At 39.7% G+C, this 24,165-nt stretch overlaps 5 protein-coding genes across 12 annotated transcripts; 1 reads left to right on the plus strand and 4 right to left on the minus strand.

The window, feature by feature from the left end:
* Positions 1-1,046: 1,046 nt before the first annotated feature.
* Positions 1,047-7,423, plus strand: LOC124305517 (battenin). Of its 4 annotated transcripts, none has more exons than XM_046765065.1 (8): positions 1,047-1,336; positions 4,544-4,704; positions 5,131-5,270; positions 5,355-5,513; positions 5,906-6,251; positions 6,424-6,573; positions 6,671-6,811; positions 6,893-7,422. In XM_046765065.1, the coding sequence occupies exons 1-8, from the start codon at positions 1,312-1,314 to the stop codon at positions 7,028-7,030; spliced, it is 1,260 nt and encodes a 419-aa protein (XP_046621021.1). In that variant the 5' UTR covers positions 1,047-1,311; the 3' UTR covers positions 7,031-7,422. The 4 variants fall into 4 exon arrangements, with proteins under 4 accessions (XP_046621021.1, XP_046621018.1, XP_046621020.1 ...); XM_046765062.1 differs by lacking the exon at positions 1,047-1,336 and adding an exon at positions 1,853-3,118 and having other exon boundaries at positions 6,893-7,423; XM_046765066.1 differs by lacking the exon at positions 1,047-1,336 and adding an exon at positions 3,982-4,136 and having other exon boundaries at positions 6,893-7,420.
* On the minus strand, positions 7,157-9,914 carry LOC124305518 (actin-like protein 6B). 2 transcript variants are annotated; one of them, XM_046765067.1, is made up of 6 exons: positions 9,762-9,913; positions 9,352-9,546; positions 8,767-9,204; positions 8,018-8,358; positions 7,842-7,937; positions 7,157-7,751 (listed from the first exon to the last, which is right to left on the minus strand). In XM_046765067.1, the coding sequence occupies exons 1-6, from the start codon at positions 9,784-9,786 to the stop codon at positions 7,587-7,589; spliced, it is 1,260 nt and encodes a 419-aa protein (XP_046621023.1). In that variant the 5' UTR covers positions 9,787-9,913; the 3' UTR covers positions 7,157-7,586. The 2 variants fall into 2 exon arrangements, with proteins under 2 accessions (XP_046621023.1, XP_046621025.1); XM_046765069.1 differs by having other exon boundaries at positions 7,616-7,751; positions 7,831-7,937; positions 9,762-9,914.
* Positions 9,915-10,825: 911 nt separating this feature from the next.
* On the minus strand, positions 10,826-13,734 carry LOC124305509 (uncharacterized). Of its 2 annotated transcripts, XM_046765044.1 has the most exons (4): positions 13,623-13,734; positions 13,473-13,531; positions 11,682-13,221; positions 10,827-11,532 (listed from the first exon to the last, which is right to left on the minus strand). In XM_046765044.1, the coding sequence occupies exons 3-4, from the start codon at positions 13,030-13,032 to the stop codon at positions 11,117-11,119; spliced, it is 1,767 nt and encodes a 588-aa protein (XP_046621000.1). In that variant the 5' UTR covers positions 13,033-13,221; positions 13,473-13,531; positions 13,623-13,734; the 3' UTR covers positions 10,827-11,116. The 2 variants fall into 2 exon arrangements, with proteins under 2 accessions (XP_046620999.1, XP_046621000.1); XM_046765043.1 differs by lacking the exon at positions 13,473-13,531 and having other exon boundaries at positions 10,826-11,532.
* Positions 13,735-13,874: 140 nt separating this feature from the next.
* LOC124305519 (putative tRNA (cytidine(32)/guanosine(34)-2'-O)-methyltransferase) lies at positions 13,875-15,526 on the minus strand. Its single transcript, XM_046765070.1, has 6 exons — positions 15,332-15,526; positions 15,101-15,249; positions 14,951-15,020; positions 14,711-14,886; positions 14,259-14,653; positions 13,875-14,167 (listed from the first exon to the last, which is right to left on the minus strand). The coding sequence occupies exons 2-6, from the start codon at positions 15,219-15,221 to the stop codon at positions 13,901-13,903; spliced, it is 1,029 nt and encodes a 342-aa protein (XP_046621026.1). The 5' UTR covers positions 15,222-15,249; positions 15,332-15,526; the 3' UTR covers positions 13,875-13,900.
* Positions 15,527-16,453: 927 nt separating this feature from the next.
* Positions 16,454-23,289, minus strand: LOC124305508 (FYVE, RhoGEF and PH domain-containing protein 1-like). 3 transcript variants are annotated; one of them, XM_046765041.1, is made up of 8 exons: positions 22,478-23,289; positions 20,845-20,921; positions 20,451-20,709; positions 18,550-19,271; positions 18,133-18,338; positions 17,621-17,986; positions 17,036-17,481; positions 16,454-16,941 (listed from the first exon to the last, which is right to left on the minus strand). In XM_046765041.1, exons 2-8 carry the CDS (start codon positions 20,918-20,920, stop codon positions 16,860-16,862), a joined length of 2,157 nt encoding a protein of 718 aa, XP_046620997.1. In that variant the 5' UTR covers position 20,921; positions 22,478-23,289; the 3' UTR covers positions 16,454-16,859. The 3 variants fall into 3 exon arrangements, with proteins under 3 accessions (XP_046620997.1, XP_046620996.1, XP_046620998.1); XM_046765040.1 differs by having other exon boundaries at positions 20,451-20,921; XM_046765042.1 differs by lacking the exons at positions 20,845-20,921; positions 22,478-23,289 and having other exon boundaries at positions 19,546-20,593.
* Positions 23,290-24,165: the final 876 nt, after the last annotated feature.

The raw sequence follows: 24,165 nt of genomic DNA on the forward strand, positions 1-24,165 counted from the left end.
TTGTTTCAAAAATGTTCAAATGTTCTTTACTCTCTTATGTAATACATGTTCCTACACGAATATTAAATTGATTAATAAATGTATAAACAATAGTGTCAAGATTAATTAATTGATCCCTAATCTTTCCATCGAGTTGTTTGGAATCTAGTCTGATTGCTCATTCTCAGCCACGTTCTCAGCTTTCTCGATCGTTATCGGCGGGCAACAAACAGACGTTACCATCCGTCGGCTGCAACCCAATTTTTCTTATCGGGAGACGGTTTTCATAACTCTGTATTACCGATACCTACATCAACGGTATGCAAATATTGAAATATCGTAACAAACACATAATTGGTGTTGTTTAATATCTAAATACAGTTATATACTACACATGTCCATGTTTATCCATAAGAAATTTTCAATTCAAGTCAGGAGCGGACCAGTAACGAGAACCACCATTCAAACGTGAATATATTTGCGGCATACCATCTTCAAAGAGACGGCACCAGTTTCCACTGAATTTATATTTCAGCAATGTGGAATATCTATCGGCAATTATGATGTCATGGTAAGTAAACTTTCATAACTGTATGATTATTCCCAAACAATAATCATATTATGCAGTGTATACGTATATATTGTATGTATGTACAATGAAAGTATGGTTGCAATTTCATCCAATATTATAGAATCGATTGATATCCAAGTCATCAAATGGTATGTGTCTTACATTTTTACCAAGTACCCATTCAATTCTGACACTTATAGGCCTGTACGTTACAGTTTAAACATTGATCTAATTGCTCGGCTGCTCATTGAACCGTTATCAAGAGGTTATCGAATGATCATTTGTACTCGTGCTGTGTTATTGAAAGTACTAAGCTGCCGCTTAGAACTTGTTCCCCGATTGCCGTAGATAACATCTTACAACTGTCGCGTTTCGTTTCGCATCGCGATGGAGTTCTTACGTACCTACCCTGTGCAGTAGGTGAGCTTAACATGTACACGAACACTGCGAGTGCTTTGCCGGAGTTGGATTGGGTACGGACTCTGATCAATGTCTCAAATAGGATAGTTTTATGTAATTTATAGAAAGAATCGAACTAACACACGGCAGCTTGTCAAAGAGTTGATGACGGCGAGGCAATCGCGGCTTTCGTTATCTGCGTGTAATTCTTATCCGGTCAGGATCTTCGACTAACACTTCAACGGACATCTTGTACTTGGGACTGAAACCTCGTTGGTCTCCAAAGTCATCAGCGTGCTTCCTGACGCAGCTTCTGCAGCTTCTGGTTTATCCGGTCCGGTGGTTTTAGTCAATAAGAAAATATGAGTACCGATAAGGAATTGTCAGGTATTTATTGCAAAAAAAAAAAAAAATTCATAAAACTTTCTGCAGAATACGTGCGTGAGCGTGTTTAGCTTCGGACCAATATAAAGAGAAAGAAATTCATGCCTTACTGTGCCATAGGAAACATGTTTTTATTTGAAGACTGATGTTTTGTACGTTCATGCGTCATATGAATTTCTTTATACTAACATTCAAAACAAGTTTTGTCGATAATGATTATTCAATTTCATTCACGAGGATTCAATCTGTCAATGATATTTATAAGTACTTAAAACACATCCTGCCGATGTCAATATACCAACTGCGAATATATAAATTGACTAAATCAGACGCTGAATACGTACATTTTCATATTTTGAGTGTACTGCTGCTCTTGTTAGCGTTTAAAAATTAAAGCCAACAACAGTCTTCAACTCAATACAAATTTCAATATACAATGTCAACATCGTTAAATACGATACTTCTTTGTGGTATCTACGTAATTACGCTGGATGATTTAATATTTAAAAAATTATCTATCGTGCATGAAGGTTACTCGTTACTACGTGCATCGCTATAAGAATTTTGCATTATATATCAGTTCAATACGCGGTTACTGAAAATCTGACCATGAGATCGTATCGTGTTTGTCTCTTTTATTCCGTTTCACTGCCGATTTCTCTATTTTGATATCTGCTACTACATGAAGCCACGTGTTTATCAGTTGACGAAAAAAATTCTAGAACATATATCAATAAGGTCAAAAATACAGATGTTTCGCTTTGCATATCTTCTATGCAAAACATTCCACTTATAGTCCGCGTGTATACCTATACGTATTATAACAGCAGCGAATTGAGGAGTCATGTAATCTGCGATGTTTAAGGCGGAATGAAATCTTTCGCAGCCGCTAAAATGTGTATCTTGTCATTAGCGGGATCAGTAGTCAAAAAAAGTAGAGTGCACGTACATGCAATCCAGTCGTCAGCACATTTTATATGGAAAATTTTGAACAAAAAAACAATTATACTCGTAACTAATGTTCAGAATGATGCTATACACGAGTAACACTATAAGAGACACTCACAGTGATTTCAACTCCCGGTTTCACTCTTTTAATCGTCGAATAATTGAATTGTCATTATCAGATGTACAGAAATAGAATTTATAAGTTGATCCGGGTTTCGCACTTCTCTTATGAGAAGAACACTTAACGGATATCGATGAGAAATCAATACCTTCCATAAGTTCCGAACGTTCAATTGAATGCAAGTTCAGTTGGCAAACCTCACAAGTTTTTCCACCAACTTTCACAGAAATTAAGTTACAAATCTATCAATTCGTACTATAATTTTTGAGGAAACTGTCGAATACCTTAAACAGTGGCAAAACTTAGCATAGATTAATTGATCAGTTTATTTTATCACATTGTATCAAGTCTGCAGCTGCCGATTACAGTTAAATAAAACATTTGTCACCGTTTTGTCCTTGACACACCGACTTTGTCCGTGGAATAATTGGCCTTGACTGCACCGAACGCTTTCCATTCGCGTACACGATCTGAATAAAGTTTACTCTTTAAACGTACTCGAAACTCACTCGGAGCTCGGCCGTCACTACCCATCAAAAATAAACATCAGCTGTGCGATGATATCGGTGGAAAATGAAGGAGCCTGGCTAACAGCTATTTGGACGACAGCGATATGTTCGGCTGCACGAAAATGACACAGCTCAGTTATTCTTTAACGGATTTTGATAACGCATCAAGTTCCAGTGTTTCATTAATTTACAGCTGGGATTCCTTAGGTACTAAAGAGAAAACGTTCGTCCAAATCATGTATGTAATAATTAATGAAATTTCCCATCTCATTTTCATCCTTTCTTACACTTTACCTGTCTCATGTAGTGAATCACAATCGTTTTCACTTTAATTTCGCAATCGAACTAGCTCTGCAGGTACATTGAGTGGTTATACTTAGTGAGAAGTCTGAAAAAAGCAATTTTTCAAGGATATTTAATGAAGAAACATTTCAATTTATTAATATCAAAATTCATATACATAATGGAATAGCTTTGAACATCATTCTACATAGTATATTTCTTATTTCTAAAAATAATGATTTTCAAAGCTGCTATAGTCGATCTCCGAGAGTACCTATAAAAAAAGTCGTCTTGCGGTGAGCAAGATATCTCTGGTCTGAAAATCCTGACTCTCAAGTTTCTTTCACGCTGCAATAAATGGAAGATAAATATTTTGCAGTAACGACAGGCCAACGTACGTGACACAATAACCATAATTATCCAACTGAATCTGCAACCGTGAAATGATTATACAACTTTTAGATCAATGTTTACATACAATGCAGATGCGTACAGAAATTTTAAGAAATTTCGAATAATGAGAATGACTTTTTTCGCTCAAGGTAGTTCCTCCAGCGTGTTGTCATGTGGTTCATCGTTATCATACGTTATAAAAATAACTCAATTCGCAATGATCTCTAACTATGTAATTTACATGCTGTAAAGATCAGTTCCAAAGGATGACCAGCTGATGCATAATTCATGAACTGGAGGATACCCTAAGCGAATTTTCAATTCGCTGGTAATGGTCGCGGTCGATCTTCGCTAGTTATTCAAAGTGTTAGCCAATGTATTGCATGAGGACAGCATAGTTGTGTAGGTGCGTTCATAATCAGTTGAGAAAACCAGTCGGGTTGCATGGGTTCTTACTGCTTGGTTGCTTTGTTCGGCGAAAAATCGGACTGCAGAGTTATTGTGACTTGATTGCTGACGGTTTATCATCACTGATACGATACACGTATTCGTATGTATTTATATATTCGATTTAGTTATTGTCTATTTCCTTTACAATATCACCTCCCGTTCGTGTTGAAAATATATGTATATCGGGCCGGGATTTACCCACGGGCGTGCATTAGCATTTAGCTGTGTAGTCGTTATAGTTATCAAGAAACGTGGCAAGCTGGTCGCTGGCTTTATGAGCTGCGGTTGTGCTCGTGTGCGAATTTGCGAACGGAGGCTGGAGGGAATAATAGTGGAAATATACGGAAAGTAAAGCTGCAGAAAAAGTGATCGCTTATTGGTGTGGCAGTGCCGATATAATATTATTATCGTTTAACGTGAATCGGAAAATTTTCACATCTCTCGGTCGAGTTGCCTGAACATATTTTCTTGTTATTGAAATGGTGAAAAAGTCGTTGCCTATCACAGGGACGCGGAATGATCCAATCGACCCTGAAACTCAGGCTGAGAAACGAAAGAAATGGAGGAACTTGATTGCTTTTTGGATTCTTGGATTGTGCAACAATTATGGCTACGTTGTGATGCTGAGTGCGGCCCACGACATTATTGAAAGCAAGTTTGGTTCCACGGTGAGTGACGACTCGCTAATAATACCGCTCGACGGAAATACAATCGTTATCGTTTTACTGCTCTTCCTCCCTCTGAATGCAACAATTAACTCGTATCATGTTAGCAGCATTCAAAAGGGGTCACTGTCAGTTTTACTGTTTCACAAGCGTCTCGAAATCTTCTGTACTTAATTGACGATGCAGTGCTATTGAAATGCGTATAATTTGTACTAGAGTTTTTTACCTCATCAAACTGCTTCATTTCGGGGCAATTTGTGCAGATTAAAAAATGGCGAAGGACGAAAAAGCAAAAAAATTCCATCTTCATCGGCAATGTTCGATTCTATTTGTCTGAATTATACTCGGACAACGTTGACGCATATAGGCAGAGCCATGAACCACAGTTTTGCACACACTGTTTTGATTATCATTCTCTTTTCTCTATAGTCCTCGTCTTCAGAAACTACCAATAACACAACGACGTCGAGAGATTGTAATACTTTGTCGACAGGTGCCATACTCTTGGCGGATATAATACCGTCGCTTATGACTAAGATCGTCGCGCCATTCTTGCCATTTTTCGTACAGTGAGTAAATGACTGTTTCCTAAATTTGTATAATTCGACCTTCTTCGTCTGAAAATCAGGCTACATCGAAAGTTACACTTGCAGCTTGAGATTATTGTCATGCGTTATTCTGGCTGCTTCCGGATTCGTCATGGTAGCTCTGGCTGCTTCGGAATGGTTAGCGATTTTAGGTGTGATCGTTACTTCCTTATCTTCCGGCCTAGGTGAAGTCACACTGTTGGGATACAGTCACTTCTTTGACAAGTAAGACATTGAAAATTCCAAAAACTTACACACTCTCGCATCACTTTGTGCATTATTTATTATGTTCTTTTTTTTTTTTTGCTTCTATTCAATTTTTTTTTTCATCACGGTGCATGTGAATTCTTCTCATGTTAGTTTCTCAAATGAATTTCAATGACTCACAAGTAATCCGTTATCTTTATTGCTCTCGCGTCTTTGTTAAGATATGCGCTCTTTAATTCTTTGATACTTGAAACCTCGTATAAAATATTACAGCAATGTATTATAAGCATATAAATGACCGTAAAATATGTGTCGTTTAATCATTCCAAGTCTAAATTGAGACGGTACAAACACGTGTTTTGTTCTTTGTTTGTTATATTTTTATATTTTATACTGTTATATTTTTATAGAAACGTTATTTCAACGTGGTCATCGGGGACAGGTGGCGCAGGTGTAATTGGAGCGGTTTCTTATGCCGGTCTGACGCTGTGGCTGAGCACAGAAAACACTATTCTTGTGATGCTGATCGTGCCGGTAATTGAGGCGATCGCTTTCTGGATTATATTGGTTCATCCTAATGAAACTGCACTGCCAGTTTCGAGCCTCGGAAATGGCAGTACAGAAAATAAAAAAGAGATCGTTGCGATTCCAGAAAAGACATTGAAGGAAAAATTGGCCATAGTGCCAGGACTGCTAAAATATATGATACCGATTGGGCTCGTTTACTTGTTCGAATACTTCATCAATCAAGGATTGGTGAGAATAATTTCTTGATCACGATAAGGAAATGTTAAAGCGTTCTATGGCTTGATCTGTTCACGATGAATTTTTATTTTTTTTTTATCTTCTTTATTTGCTTAAACGGTAAATTAAATTTAACCCAAACGTTACTGTAACATTTGTCTTCAATTATCTGCTACTTCTATAGTTTGAGCTCATCGATTTTGAGGGAATATGGTTGGACCACGCTGCACAATATAGATGGCTTCAAGTTGATTACCAAATCGGTGTTTTCATATCCAGATCATCGGTTAATTTGGTTACGATCAACAGGATCTGGATAATGGCAGCTCTTCAGGTAAATAATTAGTCAAATATTTTATCCAGGAAGAACTGAGATAATTCAAATAATCATACATATATCACAAACGTTGTATCCTCTAATCGTTTTCCAGTTTGTCAATGTAATAATAATGACCTTCGAGACGTTGTACTTCTACATTCCGAATATCTGGATCGTATTTGCGATCGTATTGTGGGAAGGTCTTCTCGGCGGAGGAGCGTACGTCAATACTTTTTACAAAATGTCCAAAGAGGTGAGGAATAACGAAAGAAAGTAATTTTTTTTTTTACATTTCGGAGAACACGATGAATTCATTGTTAAATGGTCAACATAGGTGCCGGCAGAAGATCGAGAATTCTCACTTGGAATAACAACCATGGCGGATTCAATCGGTATCGCTTTAGCTGGTTGGATAGCGATGCCAGTGCACAATGCCATTTGTAAACTACCTCAACCAACGCGACTAGGGTGAACTAAATCGAAGTCAAATTATATTTATTATAATTAAGATTGCGTACTGCAGTGATCTGCAGTTCAAGTCACGAGAAATGGTTCGAACAATTCAGGTACTTAATATTTATTTTTTAACTTCCGAAATTCTGTCCTGTATACTAGGTATACTTGGTATGTAAACGAGATTTTCGTACTCAAAAACCAATCAGATTGCATATACATAGGCGAATAGAAATAGAGCTCTGAAAAATATTATCGTCAGTATGTTTGTACGAACGGTATTTTTATGCGAGATAGTAAATTTTATTTTCCATCTGTTATTGTTGTACAATATTGTTAAACTTATTATTAAAAATTGTTGTATAGATTACAGTTATGATAATATTTCAGGAAGAGCGTGGGTACTTAAATACAATAAACCTACTGGATGATTCGAGTAAAATGACCTATATTTCGTATACCTGTATATACTCTAAGGTTTTTTAATTACTTTCAAATGATCATACTATAATATTCTCCGACATGTCATACCCATTATCTGCAGTATGAAAATTGTTGAAATTCAACATTGAATCTCACGAACATCTGTCTAAAATTAATTTACCAGACTCTTCGTATTCCTGACGTGACAACCACATCTGTTGAAACGACCCGAGGGAACTTAAAATCGAACCTCCGATCCAAGCCCCGTATCGGCGTTCGCTGGAGCTATTGGCACATATTATCTTCAGTCTCATACTCTGCGAAAACAAGTCGATAAAAAATCAAACATCATCCAAATTTGGTGTATAAGTAGGGACGTAAAATGATGATAGTCACAGCATAATTACCGGTGGCGTTTTGCTGACCAGATCTCTGTTGAGTCGATCGCTAAATCCCGCTAAGCAGGAGTTGCCACCCGTTACAACGACACTGCCGTACAAACTCTGAAGCAAATAGCAAAGTGAAAATACTGCTCGTACCTACTCTGTCCAAGTCTTGGGTGGTTCTAGAATTCAACACCTACGGGTCGAATGTCCATGTCGCACATCCCGACGCTCGTCGTGACCAACGGACCAACTCCTAGAATACTGGCGCCAACTCCCTTCACGTTACTCGGGTCGAATAACGCCTCCGGTATCATGAGACGAGCCGAGCCGAAGTCGTCGTTATAACCAGTTGGGAACTCGTATCGCTTCATCGGCAACGAATTTGCGATGTCCTCGTCGTAGGGGCCGTCCGATATCTGTAACGTGTTCGTTTGAAAGTCCTGCAGAAGCTCCCGGACCATGTGATTCAGCCAGCTGGTCGTCGGCTCTGGACCTGGACGACGAGTCCAGCGCGGTGGATCCTGCTCTCGAACGACGTCTGAAAAAATCCGTATTAAGAAACGTTTCAATTTCCTTCGCGCCCCGAATAACGACGGATTAATTATTGTGCATCATATTATACCGAGAGGTTTTCTCGAGAAGACCTGCTCGTGACGCGCGATATTCAAGCTGCTTAATTTTTATTGGCTGACAATCATTCTCACAATTCTTTGCCAAAAAAAAATTCCCTGGTATCTCAGTCAGTTGACAAATGACAGTCAACAATAACCTTTCGAATAGATCTCTCTATAAGTCAATGGTTACGACGCCGCCGTGGTCCATTGCGCAACATTCACTTTGTCTACCATGCTACAAACATTTTTACAAAGTTGGCTGCGCGTATAAACTAGACGAGTTGCAATTGTCGAGCGGGTCCTTTTAGGAGAACCTCACGGTATATCTGTACCTTTAGATGCGACCAAATAGGCTGGTGTCAAGTCGATATCCTTATCCTCGAGAAACTGCTTGCACTGCATCGTAATGAAGTCACCGCCGAGTGGACTCTTTACTATCCCCTGGGTGATGACATATCCGTCGTGAACCGGGACGGCGCTGGTATGAGTCGCACCACTGTCAACGACCATTGCGGTCGATCTGCCGTTTGCGTACGCTGCCAGGACGGCGTTTTTGCAAATGTACATTGCAGGCACGTTGAACTTTTCAAACATTAATTCCAACAGCTTTTCACGCTTGAATCTGGTGTTCCATGGGCATTCCGTCATCAGGATTGGGTGATGCTCAGCGACAGCGTGGAGCCGATTTTTGTAGGTATATTCAGCCAACTTTTCAAACATGTCCCAATCTTCGATCATGCCATCCTTCATCAAGCTAACTATTTCCATGTCTGCGGAAAAAATATGTGCCTATTATGGTCGATCGTATTTTACGAATCAACTTGTTAAGAGTTGGGTCGAAATAGAACAGTGGATGTCATTCTATAATATATGTTATACACAGACGGTCGTACGTCGGTATACCATGCACGCCATACCTTTCTTGCGGACTTGTATAGCCGTAGTATCAATGTTGAATCGTTTCTTGTTCGTTTGGTTATCCTGCTGCTGATCCGCGGCATCTTCCCAGACACCAAGGCTCGTCGGTACCTCAGCTTTCGGAGAATCCTCACCCCCATATCCCACCCGCAAGCTTTGGTGACCAATGTCAAATATAATAGCACCAACTTCGTCTGCATGGAAGAGAGTAAAAATGCGTTAAGATTTAACGAAATCACTCGCGTTTCTACTGTTTCCACCCAAACATTCCCTGCATGTATTAATTGCTGCTTCACGCACATTGACATGAAAACGATAAATCAATAAGGATCATTAGTTTCAACCTCCTCTCTTAATTCAACCGTATCCTTAATTTAAGTACTCATATTAATGACTGAGAGCAACTTACCACCGCCGTAGACACCACCGCTCATAGTAAGCAAAAATCATACGGTGCTGTCTTAACGAATGGGCGCATGCGCCGCACGAGAGGGAGACGGGTCCATAATCAGGGACGCGAGATTCGCTGATACTGGTCTGCGCCTCCGTAACCAGGTTACTGCCAACCCCAGACCCAGGTCGACGACCTCGCCGTCGTGCAGTTCGATTCCCGGCCTGGTAAGGTATACATTATGTCTGGGCGAGGTGTGGCTGTCGTTCCGGCTCTTCTTCACATACCATAACCATCCACATTCCCTCCGTCTCGCTTGTAGTGAGTGCAGATTTTTCTTGAACTCGGACTGCTTTGAAATTTCACATTTATATTGATGATTGTGTTGAGAGGGATGGACCATTGCATAATCTGTTTGTGAATCGTATTCTATTGCTGGTAGAAAACATTTTTTTATAATACCTGTATCAAAAACATCGTCCGTAAAAGAAATTTCTACGCTTCATTTCCAACGAGAGGATGAAACTTTATCGAGTAGACTATTCGCTAAAGTCGTGGATATGTATCGAAGGTATTAATCGTGATTCTGTTTTATTCACAAAATATCTTATACAATATCTTAGTGGCAATTAAGTTCATACTTCTAATTAAATCCACGGAGAAAATTCTGTCTAAATTCAATAAAAAATTGGTAATTATAAAACACAATGTGTAAAGGTACGACACTTATGGACAAACGAATCCAAATACGTATACATAGTTAACAGGCATCGTAAAGTTAAGAATTGAGATTGGCACTTACAACCCTGACGATCGATCATTTATATACACGATATTTAAAAGTTACACGAAACAATATAATTAAAATATAGAAGTGTTAAAAGATTCATAAACAGCGTAAAAAAAAAAAAAAAAAAACAACACAACAAATGATGGCACACCATTTCCTACTTCTGTACAGCACAACTATTGAGTGGGCGTAAAAATACAGAAAAGTCAAAAAATAGAAGAGCCACAATATTAAATTTTTTAAGAAGCGAAAACTTAATTTATAGAATTTAAAAATGTGGTAAGCCGAAGTATGGAGAAGCAAAAAATTAAAAAGGTCAGAATATAGAATGCCAAAATATAGAATCGTCAGAATTCGTCTTGTTAACAGACAATCCTTTACAGATTCTACATTTTGCCGTTTTGTATTTTGATCTTTCTGTACTTCGATTTTTTACATTTTGAATTCTTTACTTGGACTTTCTAAAATTTAATAATTGTGCGAATGAAATTTTCAAATTTTTGTAAATTCGATATTTTGGTCTTTCTATCAACCCGCCATTCTAATTTTTTACGCTCACCCAAACTATTCAGCCGTAAAAACGCTAATCTGTTTGGGTCGACTGATGAGCTCTGGACGGAATTGGAAGTATGGTGTCTCCTGCCGATAGAGAACCCTGCTGAAAGTGTTGGGTTTCCGAGGAAACACCTCGGGTAGTTGTGGAAGCATCTCTGCGCATTCTGGCTATTGGGTCACGACCCCTAATTCTGTGCCAACTTCTGGGTCGCTTTGCAACCGGACTGTATCCCGTCTCGTTTCGAGGGCTGCGCAGCTCTCGACGGTAAGGTGATACTGCGTCGTTTATTGAATCTCTTGAACGCTTACCGGGACGGCGCAACAACGATGTTGCCATTGTCGAAAACCTCGAAGGACTTGTTCGTGATCCTGTAGAATTCAGCCCTCTACTCTCGCTTAGCGTCTCTGACACCCTGGTTGGAGAACCTTTCGATGGACCCGTACCTGAAATTGATTTCAGTTTAGTGCATACATTGTTGGATCTATGACCTGTATACTTTTCATCCACCACATGATTTCCGGTTTTGTTCTTGGCCGGGAATGACTAGTTTGAAAAGTGTTCAAATTTTTTGCGATTGTTCATTTAGCCTTACCCGGAAGTCCTCTAAAGGCGTTTCTCATGACTTGAGCCACTGCTGAAAAAATCCCACCAACATGAGTCAACGACTCCGAAGTATTTTTCTGAGGTTCGACGGGTGTCATTGAAGATGTGTTTGGCGTTTCGTAATAATAATCAGTGGATGAAGCTGTGTAGCTATCAATTGATGAAATCGATCGAACTAAGCTACTGGAGGGGTGTTGAATGTGACTAGAAACGTTGGGCAACGAAGAAGTCATATTCTTAGTCAAAGACTTGCTCTGATCAAGTTTTTCCAGGCTGGAATTGATAAGCGGCATGAGTTTAGACGTTGATATTTCAAACCCATTTTCAACAACAACCATCATTACGACTCTTGATGAGGTTGCTGATGGGGTTGATAAGGGAGTTTTGAAAGACTCCGAATCCTCTCGATTCTCAACATTCTCCTTGTCCGAGTTGTCCTCGTTCTGTTGCACGATCCGAGCTTCCGAGTCGTTTTGAACACTGCAGGCCGATTTCTCCCCGAGAATCTCGGGAGCTTCATAAAATTCTTCATTATCTGAGACTGGGTCAACCGTACTGTCGGCCATGATCTGGTGCTGATCAGAGAACCGCACAACTTTCTTGGCAAAATCTTTCGGCGCGGTTGGTGAATCCGTATCCTTTGGGGCATCAAACATTTTTTGGAGATTATCTTGCGCTTCGGTTAAATCCATGCAGATGGAAGTTTGCTCTTCCTGTTCCTCCATTACTTCCAAAGCCCGGCTGGAATTCGTTTTGAAAAATTCTCTCGAATACCCAGAACAACCCTCTGACATGCGGTTTGCAATCGCGGTAGATCTCGAGGGTGTGTGAACACTACCAAATGATTTTGAGCTGGAAGAAATACTGCCGGCTGCAATCGCTGAAGCGCAACTGTCAGTGTTGATATCCTTTGAAGTGAGCAGTTGGCTAGTTGCTGAGTAATAGAGCGTCGGCGATGGGTTTTCCTCGACCGTTGGGGTTTTTGGAGTTTTAAGAAAAAACGATGGAAACTTGGACGTCTTATTGTTGAAATGAAACACCGATCTCTGATCAGCGACACTGCCGTGCATAGGAGTACTGGTGTTTCGCATTAATTCCTGAGGAAAGGCGAAACCCTGCAAGCTGTGAAATTCTGAATCGATAGAGGGCGATTCTTTTCGACAATATGCTGGACACGACAGAGCTTTGGTGATGGGCGATGGCGTAACTTGTGCAGAAAGTTTTTTCACCTGTTCCGGAGGTAAGGAGTTGCCATTTTTTTGCTGCTGCCAAAACTCACATCTTTTAAAACTTTGTAAATCCGAACTGCTGCGGTATACCTGACCGCACAAGACGCACATCAACGGCAAATGGCGGATAACCAAGTGGCAAAGAAACTTTGCATCCTCGAAGTTTTCGAGTCGTAATTTTTTCGACAAACACAGACAGCAATTCGCGTCCGTTTTGGGCCTTGGGTGCTTCTTCTGTTCATGTAACTCACGGCAACTGCTGCAGCAGAAGAGTTTCTTGCAGCTGTGACAACGGTTATCCTGTTGACAATAATGCGCACAAACTTTAATTGGTGTCAGCTCAAGTGATTTATGGAATCGGATTAAATATTCGAGAAGTTTACGATCTTCTTGATCTTACAACTATTAATCGCATAACGTAATTGATTTATCAACTTTTATTCAACATAACTAACGTTCTTTCACTATGAAAACAGTACTAGCGTTAGTGCAGTTTTTTCATAACATTTTCGACCTTCAATGGCACGAGTAAGTTTTCAAAAATCACGTACCGTTAGGATTAGTCAAATTGTAAAGAATTCCACAGACACTACGCGTTGCAAATTCCACTCTTCATCGTATAACAGAAAATATAACTTCATGTGACAATCGACCCGAGAGGTTTCCGTTTAATGTAGAGCATTATTGGGATATATAAATACCTCAATCAATGAATTCATGTCTGCGATTCGATCAACTTCACCAACTACAAATCTGTTTACACCTGTCACTGCCTGAACTGGCGGCTTGTTGCCGGATACATATTACCGTAGTTTGCGCGACTCCTTACTACCTGCTTACTACTACCGATTGCAGCGCTATTGGTGGTCGGAGATGAAAACGACAGAAGAAAAGAAGAACGAAGGTTTGGGCAAAGGTTTGGGCAGGTGGAACTGTAATGAATAAATCAAGAGTCGGTTGACAATATCTCATTAATTTATTACTTCGATTCATCATCAATTTCCTTCAATGCTTTGTTATCAGAGATGGATACTGTAACCGATGGCTCTTCTTCTGGAGAACTGGATATGGTGCATTTTTCTTTGAAGGCAGAAATTGAGGATTCAGGTTCATTAAATACTGTCAGACTTGTCCCAGGTTTTTTGAGCTGAAGTTTTCCTTTTTCCAACAGTGTTATCGCCTCTTCGTATGGTGGAGATATGGGGGATTGATTGGGCTCATGATACTTGTACTCCTTTCCTTCATACTAAAATATTGACAGCAAATTGTTCGCGTTTAGGGAAATCTAACAGCATGGTAGAATGAATTCAACAGCAAATTAGTATTAGTCATTTTACCTCAAGTGAGTAGCAAGCATCTGAATCAGGTTGACTTAAATCACCGCATACTACGAATGGTACAACATATCTGTTGATTCCGGTTAACTGATTGAAATCACAATGCTCGTGAGTAAGCAAAGGGTTTAGCATATGTGGCTGGTAGCCTTCTGGTGGAGAGTAGTTTTTGCATACAACAAAAGCTTCGATGCTAGAATTTCTCGAACTTCTTGGCTTAGTGCAGTAGACATCTTTGAAAAATATTTTCAACTGCGAATACAGTAGCGATATATCTTTACCGCGGAAAATTTTTGCCACAAATATACCATGTGGTTTCAAAATATGAGTGGTAATATTCAGCGCAGCCAAGAGTAGCTGAGACTGAATATATATATCCATGTCATGGAGGCCGGTTACTAAAAAAATTTTTGTTAGGATAATTATTGTACATGTGCATAATACGCTAAACTTACCATCCGGTGCTCCGTCGCAAACAACCAGATCGGCATGCTCGTTTCGAAAGTGTTTTATGATTTCTTCAGCAGTACTAACTTTGGTGATGTCGCCTTGAATTTGTACAACTCCGTCAAGTGGAGCCATAGCTTGCAAATCGACTGCAACAATTCTGGCTGTTTGATTCTCATCTTTACTGAAATCAAAACGACAATCATCCATTTGAGTAAAAAATATTCGTCTGCTATATCGATACTCACTTTAATTTTCGTGACAAGACCTGACTCCAGCTCCCAGGCGCGGCGCATAAGTCTACAGCCTTGGTTACACCTACGAATATGTAAAATTATGCCAATGTAATTTGTGCAGGGCTATAATAATAATTGGAAATTCATGCTGCTGGTATTGACCTTCAAATATGTGAAACTCTGAATCAATTTGGAGAAGTTTGAAAGCGCTTCTCGCTCTCCATCCTTCCTCCTTAGCCCGTCTGTAGTAAATATCACGTTTATCCTTTGAGGTCTTCCCCATGTTTCATCGTTTATGCTGAAAAAATACGCTGCAACGAAAAATTTCCAGCCACGTGAGAGGTGTGACGGTATATTACAGGTTATGTACACTATTTTCTGAAAATTGGTTACCTGACTCTCACGAGCAATTGAAATCATTCACGGTTTATCGATTCAGGCGTTTCGCACTATTTTGACACTTTAACAATAGAATTGAATCGTTGTAGCCAACAGTGACAACAAATTTCGATGTGATGTCACTACTCCTACTTAATCATTTACTCTACGATATGCGTCTGTCTGTTTACTTGCTGTTTACAACAACATTGTGGTTACAGCGCCACCTCTGGGCTATGAGGAGCAAGTAGTAACCAATGGGTAGTATCTATTGTAAATGATTGTGGATAGCACGTTGCCCGAGGCGAGGGGAGGGGGACAACAAAAGGTGCACGCGTTCGTGTTGTTACTTGTCAGTGCGATTTGGCGCGCAACAGGTCGTGGATGTGGATCCCTTGGTAGTAATTTCCAAGATTAAGTCAGATCACATGCCCTGAGATGAAGAACGCTAGCAGTCTGTTTTGGCGATTTGTCGGTGAGTTGAAGGACTTAGCCTAAATAGGTATATCCCAATATTGTTAATTGACGGAACGTATTGTGGTTAGTTTTACTGGGCAGTATACATCGACGAAACGACGCGGCTAGAATTTTTATCGCGTCATTGTGAGATTGATTATTCGTTTTTGAGAGTTTCATACGAACGTTATAGTACGACACGAATTCAAAGAAATGGAAATACGACGCTTCTCTAATATTTGACTCTAAACTTCCACGTGATCTGGGTCGCGACGGGTACAGGTGTTGCATTTCTTTTGGCCTTAGTTATGTTGGGATTTTACGATACACGTCTTTACGCAGTCCTTAGGGTGAAGTATAGATCGCAGGTATGTGATCCAGGTAATTTGCAAAATATAACGTGAACGAAGCGTATATTAAGAGGAATTATGAAATGGACAACGAAAAATTATTTTCAATGGTCTTCACAAGGGTAGCTGATACTTCGACTGACTATTTACGTACGTTTACTACATTAGAATAATTCTTACGCTGACATAGTGCTTCGTAAAATAACAGTATTTCGCACTTTGTGAGTATGATGGTATATCTATATGATATTATAATTCTCCCAACACCAAACGAAAAACAATGGATCAAATAAAAATCAGAGTGTGTTCAAAAAATGCTAACCTCATATAATTAAAACATCAATTTCATTGTTTAATTTTAGGTAGCGTATAGCGATTGGCATTCGAGTAATAATTATAAATGCTTTACATACATATGCATATATATTTAAATATATGATAACGTAACATTGAAAACAAAACGAACAACAAATATTAATAGCCGTATTTGCAATACATGTAGCAATAATCAATTGGTGAATTTCGTTACATAGGTATAATAATCATTCATTCATTACAAGGTATGTACGATATGAGTTAACGTCATTTATAAATAATATACCTAAGCTCTATCTTACATTTTCTTTCGTTTTGTATAATTTATTATAATTACAGTTAAACAATTGTCTATTATCGTTATGTTTACCTAAATTACTATATTTCATTAAGCTATAATAATTGCTAGAGGAAACATCTGATCATGTTTCTTCGTCTTCTTGTACTTCCTCCTCTGGAGAAGGGAGCTCCGCTCTTGTGGCCAATTGCAATGCGTTTATCCACCTAGAACAATGACGATAATTCATTCATATGGCAAGATTTCTAGTGAATAATACATTTCTACTAAATTTCTCACGATACAATACGATACACTAACTTCTCGTGGTCCTGGTGGGTAAATGCCTGGAAGTAGTAACTTTTCTTCGAGTGATGAATTTTGAAAGCCTTCTCCCGGTCCCTGAAACTGAGAAGATCTTCTTCCGGAAGTTTTGAGCCTTCGGTGACAGCAAAACCGGGCATCGGCGTAGCCGTCATGGCCAAACTGTCCGTGTCAGACTTAAAAGAGTACAGGACGAAGTCGGCATGCAGTGCGAACCACCGTTTGGTCCACGGCTTGCTGGCCTGCGTTTTGAGCAACAAATAACCGGATAATACTGACGTAGCACTCGCTGATACTTGGAGCAAACTTTGTGCTGGTCCTGCCGGTGACGAGGGCGATTTTTTCAGCGGCTGCGTCAAAGCCGCGTGACACAAACGACATACTCTCATATTTTTGTTGTCCTCAAACAACAGCTTCTGATTTGAACACTTGCTACAAACCACCTGAAAATTCATCCAGGTTTATCGAAATATGTATTCACTTCTAATTAATTTCCAAACAATTTGGCATCGCCGCGCAATTTATTTTCAAAACTGACGATTAAGATAATAAGATAATATTAGGAGAATAAAATGCGCCTACTATTCCACAAGCTCTGCAGTTGTGCTTCCTTTTCATGACGGAAAAAATTGCCTCGCAGACCATGCACCTCGTCACATCGTCGGCGGTGACTAGAGTTGATTTAGTCTCGCCGGTTTTGAGACTAGCCTTTCGCCTCAGGATCTCTTGCATTGTTTTAAACAGGGCCTCCAGCCAAGCTGCCTTATCCTCCGCTGTGTGAGTGTATAATTCGACACTTTTCTTCTCATCCCTTACGTAAAACGTATTTGCCGTTTCTAAGTTATCTCCTTCAATAACTTCGAGGTTCTCGACCATGAATTTAGCTCGCAATCGATACAGTGGGCCAGGTATCAGTCTCATAGAACACAGTAACAAAACGTCGCTGAGCTGCAAAAACAGGGTTCACTAGTAAAAAATTGCAGCGAGGAATTGCGTGAGACGCAAATTCAAGCGAATAAAATTGTTTAGTGACTGCAAAATTTTCGATTATTCAGTAACATTGTAAATTTTCGGATTCGGCCCATGTGACTAACCAGAAACAAGTATCTCTCCTGATGATCGCCACTTCTAGCCGATATTTTCACGATTCTTCCCTCCTTCACAAGCTCTCGCGTTGCACTGACAAGATCGATAGCGTCGTAAATGCTCTCCTGTATCTCGAGCAGTTTTTTAAACTTGTCGATTTTTTTCATTGCTTCGTTTGTATGATTGGCGGCTGTCGAAACTAGCTCCAAGGCTCCTGAAATTGAACGTCAGAGTTGAGTCAAGAATTCACTGTCTGCGTGTAACGGATAAGAAAACTTATTGAATCGTCTTTTATTGAGCAATTTAGTTTAATTACCAATTCACCTACTCCGTATTTGTGCCTCCTTAAATCTTTAGGTATAGTTAGGGCATTGTTCTCTTGAGAAGAATTTAGCGTGCCGTAAAGGTGGCGTTCAAAAACTTACTTTTTGTATCCTCGTAGTCGGGACTATCTTCGGTAAGGTTTTTCAAGTAATCCTTGAGAAGTAATTCATAGCGAGGCAGTCGTTGAATCGGACTCAGCATATGATGGGCCAACGAAAGCTTGGCGCATTCGTCCCGTTTTTGTATGTCATTAACAATCGCCGCAAATCTTGGAATCTTTTGCTGTAGTGTATTTATCAGGTTCATCGCGTAATCAAAGTTTTTCACGTACTCGGTGTACATTTTTAGAAATGGTGCAAAATTCTTCATGATATCCCCTATTCTGGGATCATCATCCCACAATTGCATACGGCCTTCAAGCTGTGGCAAAAGAAACTCGTTATGAAACTTGTATATCGATTTTATGTTGGAAAACATGTGCTGCACAGTTTCTGGCGGAAACATTGGATGAGCGCGATTTTCCTGGTCTACTTTGAACTGAAAGACTTGATCTATCAGGTGCAATATGTTCACGTAATTTCGTTCAGTGGTCAGCAATTCGTTTGCTATGTGATGACATTTTTTTTGCTTTTCATCCAACCCATCCCTTTCCGCTTTTATCTTTAGCTCCGAGCTCAGTTCCGTTTCAACGTCCACCCTCGTCGACGACTCGACTTTTGAAGATTCAGCACTCAGCTCCTCCGCCTCCTCTTCACTATCAGATTCGCTGATCGCGTAAGTATCGAGCTCGTACTGATGCGAAGTCCTTTCCGCCACGACGTATCTGCTCAATGTTGGAAATAAAACATCATTAGAAGATTGAAACTTTCAGATGCACGCAGTTTTTCAGTTTCTATATTGTAGAAAGCCTTCTGGAGTGACTGACTTCCTTGTAAGAATTGTTTAAGGTTAGGTTATTTTTTCACCTTGTTCAAAGGCTACTGTAATCATAATGGCCTGTAAATAAGTATAACGTATCAAGTTTCTCATTATTATTAATTTGAACCGAAGAAACCTACTGGGCCCTGTATAACGGATATATTAACGGGAAGTCGTACCTGTTCGTACTGGCTGTCTCCAAGCCATAGTAAAAGACACTGGTTCTTGTCTGTTTATGGTAGTGCGGTGGAGCACCGAGAGTCCACCGCCACCAATCAGTTGATAGCATTTGACAGTATCGATAACTGACCTAATATAACTGTAAATATGTGTCTGTCATTGTTTCGTCGCATAGGAAATGATTTTTGATAGCTAGAACTCAGGTCTCCATACTTATTTTATGAGGAAGCGATCCAACGAACGGTCAAATAAACGCACAACAATTTGCATCTACGAGGATACTAACTATGACTCAATTGTCATCACTTACTAACAAACATGGCTTGGTTACGAGCGCCACCTTCTTATCGGCTACAATAAGATACCTTATCGCGGTTTTACTCACGATTCACACGCTCATTTATTTTTTATACCTCTATGCACGCCTGTTGTATACAGCGGAACCTCATTTTGATTTACCGATCTGGTCAGGTTTTTGTATCGTGGTCATTGACTGTTACTGGGAATGTATCGGAAAAACAAATTGTGCTGCTTGTGTGTACTTAATCGTATTTCAAATTGTTCTAAATTTCTTACTACCCGTGTACCCCTAAAGTATATACAAATTTCTTTGATAATAACATCATTCATCGGATCAATCAGATTCATTAACTAATTTCAAGCTAACAATAAATATGTAGATTCACAAGCGTAAACTTTTCGAAGAAGAAATGTTTGAAAATTTGTTCATAAGTGTACAAACAAGGTTTACAAGAAGCTGAAGTTTGATAACATCAATCCGAGAGACAGTCGTGAAAAAAGTGGAACATATGACGTGAAACATTTTAAACAAGTTCGGTTTGTTAGGAGTCGTTTTTCAACCAAAGACGAGATGTGTCGATCGTAGAATGCTTTATGACGTCACCTGCTACTACGGTACTCCAGGACACTGTGAGACATTTTGACGAAGGACGACTCCGAAGATTGTTCAACCACACTGCCGACTTCCGCGCATACGGCTGGACTTGAAGCTGACATAACGAAGTGCTGAAACCTCGGGAATCCACCGTAGCTTGGAATCCTGTGAAATGACGAGCGGGTTGGATTGTCCTGATGATCCTCCGAACCGCCCATCGAGTCTGAATCCTGCGAGTTGGCATCCTCGCTCGTCGTGCTTTGACACTCTAATAATCGTGAGTTTCTATTATCCCGGGAATTTGAATGCTGTACGGATCTCTCCTCTTCGTCCGTCACCAACAAGTCCGTGTAAAAGGTACTTGTGGACGACGTTATCTTTGAACTGAACATTTTTATTGTACCAGTCGTTCCTTCGGATGGCTCCGGAAGTAGACGGGCCATCCAGGACGTGATGTCTCTCAGCTGCCCTCGCTGCATCCTGCAGTCAGAGGAAGAAACAGAATTAGAAGAATGAAATTTTCTCCATTAAAACTACTACGAAAGTTTGAGTGCGATTTTTTGACGAGTGATCGCTAGACTCAAACAGCTTCTGTGGGCCACGTTTTACAGACTATTCGTTTACGTTGACGTCCAAGTTCAACATTTGTTATATTAATGCGATTGTTGGGCGTGCGCGGTGATCGTGGGTAAATTGCTGTGACGCAATATCTCGCCGAGCGAATCTAATAGAGAATTTAATCCACGTAGGCTGCATAATTTTTTCATTCAAGAGCGTGAGATGACAGCAACAGATGCCGAAGCACCCGTGTGTTTGACAACGATTTTACAGAAGGCTTGTTGAACTGCGAAAGTAACTGACTACTCGGTCCATAGTTTAGGAAAGTTCTACTGAGTACACATAGAACGGATTTACAACAGTTTCCGCGTAGCGTTTTGCTTCAACTTTTCAAAAATAGGAAGCTACAGAAAGTTACTGTATACTGTCGTGCATATGATAAACGCTTCAATGACGGAGTCGGAAAACAAATTCTGATACGTTAGTGTCCGTTGAAAATAATGTTACGGGTGACGCAGTATTTGATCAGGATACAGTTCGTTTCTTGATTACGGGTTGTACTATGACCACGCAAGAATTAGAATTAAAAAAACAATTGCAAGTGTACACGAATAAATCTTTTCCGGCATTAGAAGAAACTTCAGAAGTATTAACGGTTCACTATATTTTCTTTATTTTAATCAGTTTGGAATCTTCTGATAAATATTTACACTACCGCATTTCAAGCGGTAGGAATAGTTGCGGGCGTTCATGAAATGTAAACACGTTCCTAGGGTTTCTAATGGGATGCGCATTGCACGCGTGTTTGAAATATTAAAAAGCAATTATTCATGCATTTTACAGTAACTCATACAGTTAAAACCAATTTATATTTATATTGAAGTCTGTCACACCTGTATAATTAATTCTACACAAAAGATCAAAAAAATAGTTCACGTCAGAAAAAGTAAGTCGATTCCCGCGCATCAACATCCAGTAGATGCAGCGTATAACATCAAGTCGTATTTATCTATTTACGAGAGAAAAGGCATGACTGCAGTTGTATATATAGAACCTGATCTATTATGGTATAGTAGGAAATGATCCTACGCTTTACGATTAATGAACCTAATTGTCGAAAATGTACTATCCTCGACGTGGTTTACCTTGAAAAATTATATTCCATCACGATATCTGTAACAGTTTATTTAATCTTAATCAATCGACTAGCGATATCTGTTAATGATTTACGGATAGGTATGCATCGCTAATAATACCTTCATCGACGCGGAGTGGTTTATAAAAATCATTCTTAAATCCGGCCAAAACCAGGCAAGGGCGACGTGAATCTAAGTTTACACCGTGATTGTTTGTATTACCGTATAGCGTTCCGGGAATGGATAATACCATATTCATTCGTTTCGGGAGCTTATGATAAAGTACCCAGCTGTACAAAATTACTATCAGGTAGAAAATACGATTTGCAACATAATATTTACCGTTTCCCCGTTTTTTCACGCCTTGCGGATGGTTGTAATGTAGTAACAAGGTGGATCGTCTTACGTCTAGCATAGTTTCAACTTATTGTTAGTTAAAATACTGGAAAAGAGTTGATACACCTGCACCAATGCTCCAATTGCACTGATAATTAATTTATAAAGCCAATAATTGACACACTTGATATTAGTATCGAAGGTTTGAACAAAGAATCAGTGCACCAATTCACAAAACTTGAACCCTCAACTGTGTGTTCGGAATAATGCACCACGAGGCACATGATTGAAGCGGTTCGCTTCAGTCCACACCAACCGAATGTCGTTTAGGGTGAATCGTGTCTACTGCACTTGTTAAGCCAATCACTAACAGAGTCACAACATTTTCCGAACAGCGTCCGTAAGGATTATCTTCCACTTGTGATCAACTGAGGCTTGCGGTCTCGACCAAAACGTTCTCATCTCCTCTCCTCGTCAGTGGGCTAAAGTTTGATTCATCGTCATCCGTGGTATGTTCGATCTTCATTCTCTCTTGCTCTCTTTCTCGCTTCCTCTCTCCTGCCTCTCACGTCTCTTTGTCTCTCTCTTGATCAGATAAATAATCAACGACGGTGTATGGGGGGTATCCCTACCAAAAGATGGCGTATCGTTGAATTTCCCCCGTTCCCCTCTCCAAAAAATCATGCCTGTCAGTTAATTACGACGAGGCGTGCACCCGCACTTTGGTCAGGCACTCGCCACACTCCACACTACATAACCTCGTCCAAGGAACCTTTTCCCCTACGTTCCGTCCAACTCCGGCTCGATCTCCGTTCTCTGCGCATGCCAGGGGCGTAACTATACCGCCTAAATTATTTTGCCATTTTCCTTCTCTTCAGGGTCGATAGTCATTCGTCAACATGCTTTTAGATGTTTTGGGATTGCTGCAGAAATCTAGCGCCAGGATCAATTCGCTTTGTTGCAAGGATCTTTGGAATGGCAACTAGTCACGTCATAATTATAATCACATCCAAAAATCAGTAGGCAATACTTCAATTTTTACTTCATCTATTTCCCACACGTTTTACAACCACAAGCCTAATTGGATTACAATAAAAGTCTTATGGTCATATCAATTGAATCAATCGATCCCGAAGATGAAATACCAAGGTAACATTTCTTCTAGTGACCTAGTAAACAGTAATTTTCCTTTGACTACACTTTGCCCATTACTAATTATTTTACGATTTTTCAGCCTGATCAACGCTGGAACTCTTGCAACAATATGGATTTTATACACAAGGTACGTAAACCATAAGTTCATGCACCTTACGTTCACTAAACGTTCAGTTCGCAAGAATTGATCGCTACGCTTGAGTGACTTCGTTTTTGGTCGTTCGTGCTCTACTGAAATTCATTCGATTCTCACTTATATGTGAAACAATTGGACTACTGGTTGTGAAACTCGGCTATTGGTAGGTATACAAAATTTATTCTTATACTTTAACGTCGATTCTAAGTGTAATAAACACCATTGCAATAATATTATTTAAAAAAAAAACTATGTACTGACGAAGGTTGAGCAATTCGTTCAATTTTTACTACCACAATAAAGTTTGGGACACAAATATTTGGGTGAAATCTATTTTGAATACGTGTGTACAGTTACAACATTCGATATAGGCATAATTCTCGTAATGCTATACAATTTCAAT

This window comes from Neodiprion virginianus, chromosome 5 (assembly GCF_021901495.1).
Source record: "Neodiprion virginianus isolate iyNeoVirg1 chromosome 5, iyNeoVirg1.1, whole genome shotgun sequence".
In the NCBI taxonomy this organism is placed as follows: Eukaryota; Metazoa; Arthropoda; class Insecta; order Hymenoptera; family Diprionidae; genus Neodiprion; species Neodiprion virginianus.

What these genes read in the sequence shown, in the direction of transcription:
- LOC124305517 (XM_046765062.1), top strand. Translation starts at nt 3,016, where the DNA reads ATGTTCGGCTGCACGAAAATGACACAGCTCAGTTATTCTTTAACGGAT. An exon ending in TTACAGCTGGGATTCCTTAG is followed by an intron (nt 3,119 to 4,543) that starts GTACTAAAGAGA and finishes TGCCTATCACAG; the next exon opens with GGACGCGGAATGATCCAATC. An exon ending in GGATAATGGCAGCTCTTCAG is followed by an intron (nt 6,574 to 6,670) that starts GTAAATAATTAG and finishes ATCGTTTTCCAG; the next exon opens with TTTGTCAATGTAATAATAAT.
- LOC124305518 (XM_046765067.1), bottom strand. Translation starts at nt 9,786, where the DNA reads ATGAGCGGTGGTGTCTACGGCGGTG. An exon ending in CGGTGGTGTCTACGGCGGTG is followed by an intron (nt 9,547 to 9,761) that starts GTAAGTTGCTCT and finishes TCTTCCATGCAG; the next exon opens with ACGAAGTTGGTGCTATTATA. An exon ending in TGGTCAGCAAAACGCCACCG is followed by an intron (nt 7,752 to 7,841) that starts GTAATTATGCTG and finishes TTGTTTTCGCAG; the next exon opens with AGTATGAGACTGAAGATAAT.
- LOC124305509 (XM_046765043.1), bottom strand. An exon ending in CGCCTTTAGAGGACTTCCGG is followed by an intron (nt 11,533 to 11,681) that starts GTAAGGCTAAAT and finishes AATCAATTTCAG; the next exon opens with GTACGGGTCCATCGAAAGGT.
- LOC124305519 (XM_046765070.1), bottom strand. Translation starts at nt 15,221, where the DNA reads ATGGGGAAGACCTCAAAGGATAAACGTGATATTTACTACAGACGGGCT. An exon ending in AGAGTTTCACATATTTGAAG is followed by an intron (nt 15,021 to 15,100) that starts GTCAATACCAGC and finishes ACATATTCGTAG; the next exon opens with GTGTAACCAAGGCTGTAGAC. An exon ending in GTCTTGTCACGAAAATTAAA is followed by an intron (nt 14,887 to 14,950) that starts GTGAGTATCGAT and finishes TTTTGATTTCAG; the next exon opens with TAAAGATGAGAATCAAACAG.
- LOC124305508 (XM_046765040.1), bottom strand. Translation starts at nt 20,920, where the DNA reads ATGCAGCGAGGGCAGCTGAGAGACATCACGTCCTGGATGGCCCGTCTA. An exon ending in CGACTACGAGGATACAAAAA is followed by an intron (nt 18,339 to 18,549) that starts GTAAGTTTTTGA and finishes GTTCAATTTCAG; the next exon opens with GAGCCTTGGAGCTAGTTTCG. An exon ending in AGGAGAGATACTTGTTTCTG is followed by an intron (nt 17,987 to 18,132) that starts GTTAGTCACATG and finishes CTGTTTTTGCAG; the next exon opens with CTCAGCGACGTTTTGTTACT.